The sequence below is a fragment of the Podarcis pityusensis genome (assembly GCF_964106645.2).
Source record: "Podarcis pityusensis genome assembly, chromosome: 3".
NCBI lineage: Eukaryota > Metazoa > Chordata > Lepidosauria > Squamata > Lacertidae > Podarcis > Podarcis pityusensis.
The window spans coordinates 30880166-30894225 of NC_138026.1; the positions used below are offsets into that span (position 1 = coordinate 30880166).

Genomic DNA, 14060 nt, shown 5'->3' on the forward strand with positions numbered 1-14060 from the left:
TGAAGCAGAACATGTACACACTATGAGTGTTTCCACCTTTCTCCCATTTGATCACTTCTTCTTAGTTCAATGCCTTCTTCACGGATCAGTCTGCCTTAATGGATAACCCAACTAGTCCAGTGCCACAGTGCACCATCACAGATCAATTAGATTTGGTTGCAAAACAACATTACTGGGGGTAAGTAAATCGGAGTGAAAACGCTTGCTGATTAGGTATGTTGCCCGGTTTTGAAACCGTTCTCTTAAAAACTCCAGAGAAGTGAGTGGGAGGGAGTGGTTTTGCTGCTGCGGGAAGTGCTTGTGAGAAATGCCCCATTTTCGGCTGGCTCACAACCTCCTCTTTAATGCCTGACCTTCCCAGAATGTAAACTTTGAGCCCGAGAGTGTGCTTTAAATCATCAAGTAGTCGGCAAAGAGCAACAGAAAAGTGCTGTGACAATGGCAGAAAAGGACCCATTGCACCCAGATATACTAAAGGAACAAAACAGCTCGGCTACATAGGTTTGTTCTGGAAGGAAAAGAGGGGAAATCTTCCAAACAGGCTATTCCCCCCCCCCTTTAAGGAAAATGTCACCATTCTGAGGCACATTTTTAATGCTCCGTTTAGCTAGAAAATTATAGAACCTGAAGACTTCAGATAAAACGCATCATGGGGATTACAAAACAATGCAACTCACCCTTGGACTCCCTAGTTACCCCTGTCCCCAAACATCATTTCCCCAGCGGGATGCCACTGGAATGTGCATTAAGGTCTCCCAAGCCTTTGAAAAATAGGGAGATCTGGATTTCTTAATTTTGTTAACTAATCATTAGAGAACTGGAAATAGCTGTGCTTCCGACTGTGAGATAGGTAGCTTCCTTCATAAAGCAGATTTTTAATTCTGCACAAGCTGGCCTGCTTCCCAGCAGTACATTGATTTGTGGGACCACTAACTTATAGCACCTAAAGCATAATTAAATATTAAGTCCCACTTTGATGTATGCAAAGTCTGGCTAAGAGGATTACTTAGACACACCGACGGTGGCTTTCACACACTTTCTGGTAATTGAACATTGCAATATCATTAAAATTATCTTTACACAATAAGAATCCACATCCATCACTGGCATTATCTAGAGTACCTTTAGGTGTTGGGAAGGAAATTGGGGAGGGGGAGGGGGATACACTGTTAAAAAGGAATACCAAAAGAAGGCAAAGAGAAGGATGGAATAATTATTTAAATATGTGTAACAGACAATGGGAATGTATAATTATGTTACAGGCATTTCACAAACCCAAAATAGAAAATGCTGATTATAACAACATACAAAGTTTTATGTTCACCCTCAAACTCCAAAGAGGTGTGAAATATTTTAATTCACATGGCAAAGGCTTCAAGTATATGGATAAGTATCCCCCCCCCAATATTTTATGTTATTTATTGAATTAATATACTGCCCTATACCCAGAGGTCTCAGGGCGTTTCACATAATAAAATCAAAATATAAAACCACAAATTACATAATCAAAATAAAAACAACCCAATAGCCCCCCCCCCCATATATATAGTTCTGATGTCAACAGTAATAGCTCATTTGCCTTCTCACTGGTCATCTTTGCGGTTAATGATAAGGGTTAAATATTTTTCATTGTTTTAAAATCAAACAGATATGACATTCCAGTATTTCTGAAAGAAATGTATTTCTTCAAAACCTCATAATAATTCATTATTACCATAAGACAAAGCTATCTGCTGAATATCTAACTGTTGGATATTTCAGTAGAGCAATCCTTGTGTTTTCACTGACAATCAGTACAGAACAATGATTATCGGGGGGGGGGGGGTTAAGCCATCAAATGTAAAATGAGGACATGAAAATCTCTAGGCCCATGAGGCAGACTGAGAAAACCTGCAACAGATTTTGTTAGTTTATTATTACTGCCTTTTTACTGCCAGGGAGAGGGGTTTGTGAGATTTTCCTGTCTCAGGTACCAGAATTAGTTGGCTGGCCTTGACTTGAAGATTATTTGCTCCTCTGCCTCAGGTAGCAAAATGCTTTGGACTGCTCCTGAAAATACCACTCCCATAATCTTCATAGTAGGATCAAAACAGACCCTGAAGGCAGGAGCGATACATAGTTGAATATAAAGTACAAAGAAAAAGAAGATGTGAGCTACAGAACCCAATTAGACTTGAAGGCTTCCAGCCCCTACACCCCCAACTCCCACCAGTAATAATATGGTAGCCGCAAATGGTTTTGAATATTACACAAAGCAGGGGGAGGGGACGTTCTAGTTTGGTTATTCTGAGACTTTTTGGATCTTGGGCTCTTCATCTAGACTTATTATGCAAAACACAATAGTAACGATCCACACCATATACACAACTTTTCATGATATATGACCCAGCTGCAGTTGTTCTTTCTAGTTTAATTCCCTCACCCCCATTTATAATGATTATGTTTCATTAAAATTACCAACAGCGCTGCTTGGGAACCCATTAGCAAATGAAAAAATCGCAACGTACATTGATATGGAGGTTGGGAACAACATTAACAAGCCAGTGTTGTGAACTGAGACCTGCAGATACAATTTTTATTTTCAAAAAATGAAATAATCTTTGACAAGAAAAGTATACTCATCCCCAGTATTCTGAAACTGATTCACTGACAGCCAAAGTTAGTGCTCATTTCTATACATTAAATTGTCCTTTCTTTAAAGGCAACCCAGAGTCATTTTAAAGCATCACCATTCAAGATGGCCTACCTGTGTCTGGGGCCAACAGGCCTTGAGAACAGCTTGAGTTCTGAAGAGCACGAGCAGCTTGCTGTCTTCGTCACTAAGGTGAAAGGCTTGCTCCAAAATCTGCAGGACTTTAATGCGGGGCTTCACGGGCAAAGAATCATCCCCACAAAATGGTCTAAGCCAAGCCAAGAGATCATCTGAAGACACTAGGTTCTCACTGCAATCAGATCAATAGTCACATGTGTTAAAAAATATTTTTATCCAATTTTATAACGCATGCATACGTGTTCTACAAGCAGTGCCTCTTTCCTAAAAAAATGTTTAGGGATACTCTCATATTGAAATACTGCCCCTCAATGAGGCCAAACTTAGGCTCACAAAATGTTTAGAGGTATGCGTGCCCCTGCGTCCCCCACCCCCCCAAAAGCACTGTCTACAAGTAAGGACCTGGTTCTTTTTATACTCCTAAGAATTAAACTTTGTTAAAATTAAGACATGCAAAGAAATACACCCAAGAGGGCAGAGCTGACAATCACTGACTGCTACATTATTTTGTTCAAAAGTTAATCTTCTTAGAAATAGGTCTGGGTGGCAGACAATGTTTCTGACACTCAGAACATCTACAAAGATAATCCACAGTGGCGTGAAAGCGCGAAGCCAGAAAATTCCCAGGTATATCAAGAAATTAATCGATAAGCTCAATCATATGTGTTTTGATGTCTCCACAAAACGAGTAACCCCTTGAGGTGTGGCTGCAGATCTGTACACTCATCTGTGATAAAGGGAAGGGTTTTGTTTTTTTAAGTTGATAAGATGGTTGCACTTAGACTTCTAAGTGTAAAAAAACCCCCAGCTTTTCCATGCAGTAAATGTACAAGTTATTGAGACTGGGTTCCAAATTAAATGTATAGGAACCGTTCTGGGTACTTCATTACAACATTGCAAAAATGATTTGAAAACAAGGAACTGTCCAAAAGCAGTATACAATATGATATGCGGTGTGGTGGAACCAAAGTCGTGTCTCTGTACAGGTGACTTTCAACTTATGTGGGAGTTATGTTCCAGGGATGATGATGATACCTTGCAAGTATTTAAGTGTCCTGTTGGAGCTTTCTATGTCCAAAATAAAGGGATTTACGTGGGTTATGTTTAAGGGTTCTTGAAACCCATCTTTGACCCAGAATCTCCACAAAGATCTCTTTAGAGAGAATCTCACTGAGCACGTGAATCCTCTCATAATATCTTAATTTCTCAGCCCCTCGAGTGAATCTCAAAAGCTACATTTGTAGAAGGAGCATGCAGACAAGTGAAATTAATGTGCTTCACAGCACTTCGGGGGGGGGGGGGGTTGCGCACAGATACATGAGGCATGTCGACAGCCACTTCTACAAAGAGACTGAAACTCAAGCTTCCATCAGCTCTATAAAAACCAAAAAAGCCCTTTTAAGAAAGTCGCTTGTGACCAACGAACATGCAGAGATCAAACACTCAAATATTTGATCCAAACACTCTAATCAGCAAGCAAGGATACTGATGTCTAATTTTAAATTCTTCTTATTTCATACGTTAGAAGTCACAAGATCAATAGACAAAGAAAAACACACCAGAACTTCAATGACATAATATTTCCTTGTCTAGAAACCAACTATAATGCCCAGGAGCAAAATAGTGGGGGGAAATGATTTTTTTTTATAAAAACATTTTCAACATTTCTCTTTTCCCTTTACTACTAAAGGCATCTGCATAAAGGCTTCCTTGCTTCTGTGTTAGCTTTGGAGGCTCTTGCACAAACTCCTCTGTGGCAGCAAGTAATTTTGACTTTTTTCCTTATTTGCATGAGAATGAACTACTGATGCAAAAGGTTCTCTTTGATTCACTTCTCTACTTCCCTAGGAAAGGTGCACTGGAAAAAGTGTCCCACAGCAACTAATTAGCACGGAACTTATTTTTTCTTTATAGGAAATGTTATGGCAACTTATGCATTTTAGCACAAGTCTTTGCTCAACAACGGTCAACAAAATTAAATCCTGGTTGGCAAAGGAAATGGACAAATTATAGGGTTTTGAGTTCATGTCACAATACTTCTGCACAAAAATCAGCTACAGATCGTCTAGCAGCAAAGCTATGGTGATCATGAAAGCACACTCATGGGGCATCAGGATCCTAGCTTAAGCACTCAGCTTTCTTTCTGGTCCTACCAAAGCCTAGTAAGCTGAGCCTTCCACTTCCAGATGGTCAGTGACAGGTCTCTGGGACATAATCAAGGCTTTAAGATCCTTCTAAGAATTTGCTGATTCTTGGCTGACTACAGAGGTTCTGTTTCATAGAACCATAGAATCATGTATACACACACACACACACACATACAGAGTGGTACCTCGTGTTACATACGCTTCAGGTTACATACGCTTCAGGTTACAGATTCCGCTAACCCAGAAATAGTACCTTGGGTTAAGAACTTTGCTTCAGGATGAGAACAGAAATCGTACTCTGGCGGCACAGCGGCAGCAGGAGGCCCCATTAGCTAAAGTGGTGATTCAGGTTAAGAACAGTTTAAGGTTAAGAACAGACTTCCAGAACAAATTAAGTACTTAACCCGAGGTACCACTGTGTGTGTGTGTGTGTGTGTACACACACACACACACACACACACACACACACACACACCACTTAATCAGAAAGTATCTCTAAGCAGTTTACACCCCAATGTAAATTATTTAAAAAACCAAAAAGGAATAAAAATATTTTAAAAAGCAGACACTAACATTATCGATACCAGCAGCTCCCCATTTACACAGGGGTTACGTTCTGAGGCACCGCACATCTAAGTGAAATCATGTATATTTACTATTTCAAACCCACGTTTACTGTTTCAAGCCTGATGTGCTCTATCACAAACTTGGTTCAAATGGACACATTCCAGTATGTATTTGACCTTTTCAGGGAGAGGCTGATACAAAGCAAAGCACTGACAAAACTGCATACAGGGAAGAGAATTAGGAAGGAGGCAATTTGCCAGTTACCCAGAAGGAATCACTGGTCTACATCATTGGACATCTTTATGTCTAATACATAGTTTTCAACAAGGAGCAAACGGCTTCAGGTGCAACAGGAATCGTAGAATTGGAAGGGACCATGAGGATTGTCTAGTCCAATGCAGGAATCTTTTGCCTAACATGGAGCCTGAAGCCACAGCCCTGAGATGAACAATCTCTTGCTCTACTGACTGAGCTAGGAGCAGTAAAGAGGAATCTCATCTTAGACACTCCCCCCTCCAACTCCCTATGCCTTTGTCCTTTTACGAGTTCCAAACGGCTATAAATAAATGCGTAAATAATGTTGTAGTATTCATTGGCGATATTTCAAACTGACACCGAGCTTTTCAAAGGAAAGAGGCTGCAGGTAGAATGTGATTTATATTGTAACTAACGGTTGCTATATTCATCCTAACAAGACAGATGGGAAAGTAATATCAGTCAGAAAACACCAATTCAACCTGTCTGGAAGTATTGAAATAATATGAGCTGACAGTTTAAGTTATCATTTTGCGAAAACTTCAGAAAAATTACTTGGCGCCTGCTATTCTCTTTATGCCCCATCTCTCGGAGAATTGGTTCTAAATTAGAAATGAGGCTTCAGAGTGAGCAGCATTCAAAACGTAAATTAAAAAGTGGAAAAATTAAAAAGGAAACTGTGGAGACCCTGGTTTCAAAAGTTACCCAGGCTCATTTTTCAAATGACAGCAACATCTGAAGGACGCAATTTATATTTGGTTCTCCACAACGAATGAAAGGCGGCGGAGGTAAATAACGTTTCATAAAATATCGATTTTGAGCGTTGTCTGTTGCTATGCTGATATATCAAAGTAGAGCTAAAAGCTGCAAAAATAACAGGAAACAAAAAAAACAAAAATAGGAATCTCTGAACAATGTTACAGGGTTACCACAGAAACAGCGGTCAATGGTAGGAGACCTTAATGCTCATTTAACCAGACTTCTGAATGAGTAAACTAATAATAATAATAATAATAATAATAATAATAATAATAATAATTTATTATTTATACCCTGCCCATCTGGCTGCATTTCCCTAGCTACTCTGGGCAGCTCCCAGAAGAATATTATTATTAATATTAATAATAATAAGAATAAGTGATAAAACATCAAACATTAAAAGCTTCCCTAAACAGGGCAGCCTTCAGATGTCTTCTAAAAGTCAAACAGTTGTTTATTTCCTTGACATCTGATGGGAGGGCGTTCCACAGGCTGGGCGCCACTACCAAGAATGGCCTCTGCCTGGTTCCCTGTAACTTCGCTTCTCGCAGTGAGGGAACCACCAAAAGGCCTTCAGAGCTGGACCTCAGTGGGAGGGTACCACTACCGAAAAGGTCCTCTGCCTTTTAGTGGAACTCACATGCTTGGCGTGACTTTGCAACTGGAGGAGTCAAGTGAAAGGTGTCAGAGGCATTCGTGCATTTCAGGTTGAATATGAGTAGACCTGCAGGACTGATGGATGGGTATGGGTCTCTCTCTTTATGTGCGTGTGTGTGTGTGTTTGGGTTTTCACACATGTCCCTATCACTATCTGCATTTTGAGCATAGTGGGGACTATACAAATTCCTCAGGGGGCGGCGGGGGGCGGGGGAATCAGCACCACAGTGCTTCCACTCTAACATCCAGGACAACTATAGTTTACAAAGGATTAACAAGTGTAGTTCTGTTTGCAATGCACCTACAAAGCTCTTACCCGTTTTCAGCACTCGCGTGGACCGCAGACACAATACTTTCTAATATCTGGAAAGGATCTTTTTTGAAATGAGACTGGCCACCGCTTTCACTATTGAGGGAAAGAAACGAAAGCAAGGTTGTAGAAACACACACTTCAGAAAGAAACATTTCAGAATCCTTAATGCTTAAGAGTGTGTAATTCTATGCTATTTATCCAGCAGCAAATCACGGCAAATGGCACATTTTCCTACGCGGATGTTGCCTTTTATCACTGTCACAACAAATAAAAAAGGAAATATGAAGCTATAATGCCAGACCCCCAATTATGCCAAAGGGAGAAAGACTGGAATAATTTGTTGCCAGAGTTTTACTGTATTTGCTTGCCGTAAGTCACCATAAAACTCACGGGTGAAGTCAGACTCCCATACCACTTTTGCTGAATGGCTTGTGTGTTGAGAAGCAGAATCTAGCGCATGAACCGGGGGCTAGCAAACTGCTCATGAATGCTTGAGCCCCCACCAGAAATTTCACTCCCTTCTATTCCTTTGCCATGTTGCAAAAAACTTATCTTCAGGCTAGGGTAGGGTTGCCATACATTCAGGAAATCCCAGACATGTCTCTTTTGGGGGGCCAACATGCTCATCTGGGGGGATTCTCACAATTTATAGCAATTGTCCGGGTTTTCAGAAAAAAATTGTATGTTGCTCTGGTTCAGGTTCGGGTTCAGTCTTGGGCGGCCTGGGCTCTGGCTTGGTCTTGCGCTCAGCAGTGGCTCAGGCTCATCAACTTTTTGTGTCCAGATTTTTACCTCATAAAATATGGCAACCCTAGGCTAGGGAGAAGGTGGCAGCAGTGGAAATGGCAGGGGGTCCCCAAGCATGTTTCCACGCCTGGGACAAAACTACCGGTCTCATTATCCCTGGTAGAAAAATTGTCAGCCTGCGCGTCTCTCCCACATGTGGTTTTTCTTCATCAGGCTATGAAACTAGGTACTTGGATCAGGGGACAGGGGGAAGCAGTGAGTGGGAAGAATCAAGATGAGCAGCACCTGGTTCACCCCTTTCCACAGCAGGCCCAGGAAATGCCTTGATACTTTTTTGTGCACATTTGAACTGGGGTACTGAAGTAATAGGGATGCGGGTGGCGCCGTGGGTTAAACCATAAAGCCTAGGACTTGCTGATCAGAAGGTTGGTGGTTCGAATCCCCATGACGGGGTGAGCTCCCGTTGCTTGGTCCCTGCTCCTGCCAACCTAGCAGTTTGTAAGCACGTCAAACTGCAAGTAGATAAATAGGTACCACTCCGGCAGGAAGGTAAACGGCGTTTCCGTGCGCTGTCTGGTTCGCCAGAAGGGGCTTAGTCATGCTGGCCACAGGACCCGGAAGCTGTATGCTGGCTCCCTCGGCCAATAAAGCGAGATGAGGGCCGCAACCCCAGAGTCGGCCACAACTGGACCTAATGGTCAGGGGTCCCTTTACCTTTACTAAAGTAATGTTGATTGTGGTTTAGGGGAGATCAGGTTGGAGAGCCTTCTCTGTCTTTGACTCCAGAGTGTCAAACCTAGAAATGACTGCCATTCCCTGGCCAATACATGACAATTTAGGCAGGTGGTTCCTGTTTAGTTTATAGGTGGGGTTCCCCTCCCCCTTTTTGGATTAAATCCAGGAAATATATTTCAGAGCTTTTCATTAATGGAATGTGGGTTAGGTGGGCCTCATGTAAAACCTAAGCATTCAATTAAATTTAAGAATACGCTTTCAAGGGTCTGTGGGAGTGCAAATGTAACTTACCTTAAAGCACCCACCACTTTATTTACCGCTGTCCTTACTATATCGCTAGGCAAGAGTCCCAGATCTCCAACAGCAACATCCAATAGTTTCTGTATCATATCCAGGGGCTGACCATCTATACACATAGTTACAGCTTGCTCATTGATTTTCTCTTTTTCTGACCGGGATAAATCATACTGGTGCCCATATTCTCTTAGTATATCCTGGAGAGAGAGAGAGAGGTATTTTAAACGCACATAGAGCAGTCAACCTTTCCTTTGCGGGATTTATGCTCAATAGGTCAACCTTAATTAAAACTTCAGATTCCACTGCTCACTGAAGACACAAGAAAAGACCTTCCCAAAACACTCGAAACAGAAAGCTCTAGACTGCACACCAGTAAATTACAACAGGAGTTATTACCTCCATCACTGCACAAAGCAATTTTAGGAACTAATCAGATAGGACTAGAAACTCATAATGCTGTTTTAAAAATTTCCATGCTTACGTATTTCTGTGTAGTTTTCTACTGCTTTTAGTATAAGTGGGCTTTACAGCACCCTGAAACTGGATTTGATGTGATAAACTGTGTCCAAAGGATGTTACTGCATAGTTGGCTACCATAATATAATACAAGTATTAAGTGGCCGTGGGTTAGACTCAGAATTATAGAGTTCTGAGTCTCCTGTAATGCTCCAACGTTCTGTAATGCTGGAATTCTGCCCACAGCCATCCCTGGGTGGGCTTGAACCTCCAACCATCTGGTTAACAGTCAGATGTACTGACCCACAGCACCACTGGAGGGATTGTATCCAATGCTCCCAAGTCCGCTAGTGCAAGGGCCTTTAAGGTAGTGGGGGTTCATTTCTCCAAGTTGCACAGCAGAGACACTCCTTTTTTTACTTTCCTATCCTCTACAAATTGAACATAGAAATGCAAACTTTCCACCTGTGGAACCTCTGGCCCAAGCGGATCTCCTTCTGCAAGATGCTAGCAGTATAACCTCATCATCAATTCTTTATGACAATGCTATGCTGGATACAACCCCATAAAATATTAACTCAACACTGCCAACATTATTTAATTGGAGGTCAGATGGGTCAAAACAGAGTCAAGGAACTCCAACTGTGGCTAAGTTCTCGTGAAGTTTCAGGAGGTTCTCAGCTAACTTCTTCCAGAAACATTCACAGAGAAAGGATTCCAGTTGTCTCCAATGGTGGCTTTGCCTTAGCAGAAAGTGCTTCCCCTCACATAAGTCAAGGCACCCGATTTTCACGGAACCCCACCCTCAATTCAGCCCTCTACACCATATCCCATTCTGTTTCAGAAGACCCCATAGCCATCAGGAACAGTGCAGGTGGTGTGGTGTTAAGTGGGTAGGAGAGAGTAAATCAAACCCAGTCACCATCAGATACAACCCTGTTAATCGAAAGAGCCGTGTCAAAAAACATCCATTTTAAAAATGTACCTACCATAGGTATCTCATGTATTCGAAGAATGAAACTTTAAAGGTACATTGAAAGTTAAGGCTCTCATACCTGAGCCCCTGTGCTGTATTTTTGAGGAACTGTTTAAAGAGTAAAGGAATGGGGGATTGTTTTTTTTTGATGAAATCCAGAAACACCAAGTCCAGTAAAACAACATGAATGAGACAGAACAGCTGGTGGTGGGAACGAAACAGCCACTAAGTGTTAAATTAAATAATAAAATGGGAAATGGGTAACAAGTACATACATATAATGCACATCAATCTCTGACTTTTTTCTTCTGGGTTTCTGGGGTTTTTCCTGTTGTTATTCTGTCTCTCACAGCTACAATAAACCTAGCATTAAAATTATGGACTGGTTATTTCTTCGTCAGAGGGCAAACGGGCAAATTTAACAGGGGATCAAATACTTCCCTCCCTCACTGTATAGGCAGATGACTTATCAACCATGTTACCAATTTATTTGGGCCCAAGAGTAGACTGCTAAACATTAAGTAGTATCAAGGTGGCTTGCAACAATAAACATACAATATACATCTAAAAACTGTTTCCCAAAATGATACTGCCAGTGAGCCAATCCATTCTTCTGAGAAAGCCTATAGAAATGTGCATGTGTGTGTGTTCAGCATCGCAAATAATTATTATGTGTAACACTGATTTGGTCAGTTTTTTTCATTAAAAAATCATTTACCTGGTCACTGTTTTTAAGGGAAGAAATAAAGCTATGGCTAAGTGTTTCCAGGTGTGCGAGAGATTGCTGTAGGTGACTCAAAGCATCTTCATAAGTGATTTGCCTGCCAGGCATGTCTTCTGCATGGTCTCCCTCAGAGGACCTTTTCCCAGCTTTTTCGGCGATGTGTTTCACTGACTTAATAGCCTTCCTAGTCATCTCTACCCGGGAATCAACCGACAGCTGAGAAAAGATAATGCACGTTTCATCATAAATTGTCACATGCAATGCAAGGTGTATCTGGATACAAATGAGTAGTTGAGCAAAACATAAACACTGATTAAGGTAATTGTCTTTGCTTCTAAAGGACAAGAATGTGTTAAACATAACAGAAAATGTGAAAGAGAGCAGCTTTGTTACTTAAAAAGAGCCATTCCTTTCAAGTTTCTAATCCCATGTTAGCTCGTTCTTTTGTCCTGCCTACATCTTCTTGAGCGATTCCATTATCTAACTTTAAAAGTCTTCGTTTTTTAAAAAAGAACCAACACAAATAACTTCCTCTCCTAAAGCATTATAGTCTGTAACAATCTTGAGGCATAACTTTGTATATGCTTTAAATGGTTTCAAAAATTCATTTGAAGCTACCAGCTGGAAGTTTTCCACTCTCATTGGAAGATGATTTAAAAAAAATAAAAAATAAATATTCATGTTAAATATTCATGTCGAAAAGGGTGACTAAGCAGAAAGGCAGCAGAAGGCCTGTACAATTCCATTTTCTTCTTCTAATGAATCTACCTCAAAGGCGCACAATGGTTTCCAGCCAATTACACAATGCGGCTTTCATTATATTCCTAGGATTGGATGCACCACCTCACAAAACCACATTGTTTCAGGTGAGGTGATGGACTGCAGCGTGCCACAGGTACGTGTCCGTCGACTGTGAGTGAGAAATTGTTGCCCCAGAAAGGTACCAACATATTAAATAACATTTCTCAGCTACGACGTCAGTCCTGAACCATAAACTATCCTCAACAGCAGGGCAAGCTACTCTTGAGTATACCTCCTACAAGGTGAGCTATTTTTAATTCATTCGCAGTGTGTCCACTGGCCTGGAGAAAGAGAAATTGAGTTTTTATCCCACTGGCCCATTTATCCTCAAGCTTTATAGTTCTTGAATGCCCAATATGCATGATAAATTCCAGTTCATGTACTTCATTGGGCTGTCTTCATCTTTTATGTGGTGTTTTTAGCACGCAGAGTGCTGTAACGCACCTTCCATAAGCTAATGCATAACTATTTATTTAGCTTGCAAATAACTTGACTCGTTCCAAAGGCCAAGGCCAAGGAACTATGCTCGTATAACAAAGGGTCTGCAAAACACATGGAATGTGTTTATGTTTCATTCGTTCATCGCCTCGTACCAAAACATTATCACAGTAACTTAATTCGCAGAGCAGAGTATACAGTACAAATGGAGCAGTTACATAAAAAATTAAAGCACAACTGTTACTGTATTCCTTTCGGCGTCTGCTAAAAGAATTCTTGTTTAGACAAGCTTACCCAGATGCTTCGGAAGTTGGCTTGAATTTTAATCTGTTTTAGTATTTTAAGTTTTTGTACGTTTTAACGTTCATCGTTTTATCTTTTCGTAGACACTTTTGAGGGCTCCCCCCCCCTTCTTATAATCAAGCGGTGTATAATGGTTATAAAGTAAACAAACAAATAAAAATGATCATACATTAAATCTCCCAAATGAAGAACCACCCCCTGCCCCGCTGCGTATTCTCATAAAAACCCACCAAGCAGCAGAAAGTTAAGAATAAAATGTCTGGGAGAAGTGGGAAAATGTTACTGTCAGTTCCAGGCAAGACTCCTAAGTCAGGGGGGACACTACATAAAGGGTCCTCACTCTTATTTCTACTGTCCACGCTTCTGCTGGAAAAGGCACGCTTACTTGGGAGCAAGCCCCCTTTAAGCTCAGTGGGGCGCGTATGTTTTGAGTAGACACATATACAATTGCACTGCCCGTGTACGAACGCTTACAGACAAGCTCTCAAAAGTGCAGGAGCCATGGGAACACTTCTTGGGGACATCTTCAGCATGGGTAGGCAAACTAAGGCCCGTGGGCCAGATCAGGCCCAATTGCCTTCTGGATCCGGCCCGTGGACTGTCCAGGAATTGCCGTGTGGATCGCCAGCGTGTGTGTTCTTTCCCTCTCCCTCCCTCCGCCTCACACAGTGCCGGCGACGGCGCCTCCTCCCTCCCTCCTCCTGGCTTCTCCCTGCCCTGCCTAGAGGAGGAAGGGGTCTGGGCTTTGTTGGTGCCTGCAGCAGCAGCAGCAGCACTCGAGCGGCCGCCATTTTAAGCAGCCCCTCTCTGGAGCCCTTTCGCGTGCTGCTCATCGTCCCTCTGCCACCGCCAGTCCCTGCTGCTTGCAAGACACAAGTAAGCAGCCCCCAAAAATATAGTCCGGCCCCCACAAGGTCTGAGGGACAGTAGACTGGCCCCCTTCTGAAAGTTTGCTGACCCCTGATCTTCAGGATAAGGCGCACAGATGTAATCAAGAGGGCATTCTTGTTCCCTGGGTTCACACATGCACACTTGATAAACGCATTAAGTGGCACTGCTGAAAATCAAGCGTTGGGCTTAATACCACTCTGTGGAAATGTACATAGGAACCAACC

The 14060-nt window shown here is 41.9% G+C and overlaps 1 protein-coding gene across 2 annotated transcripts in view; it reads right to left on the reverse strand.

The window, feature by feature from the left end:
- Positions 1-14060, reverse strand: part of NBAS (NBAS subunit of NRZ tethering complex) — a 195856-nt gene that overhangs the window by 21443 nt on the left and 160353 nt on the right. For both annotated transcript variants that reach the window (XM_080997879.1, XM_080997878.1), the window contains 4 exons: positions 11398-11619; positions 9242-9444; positions 7472-7561; positions 2747-2942 (listed from right to left, as the gene is read on the reverse strand). In XM_080997879.1, the coding sequence (XP_080854005.1) occupies positions 2747-2942; positions 7472-7561; positions 9242-9444; positions 11398-11619 (711 nt within the window). The remainder of the gene's footprint in view (positions 1-2746; positions 2943-7471; positions 7562-9241; positions 9445-11397; positions 11620-14060) is intronic.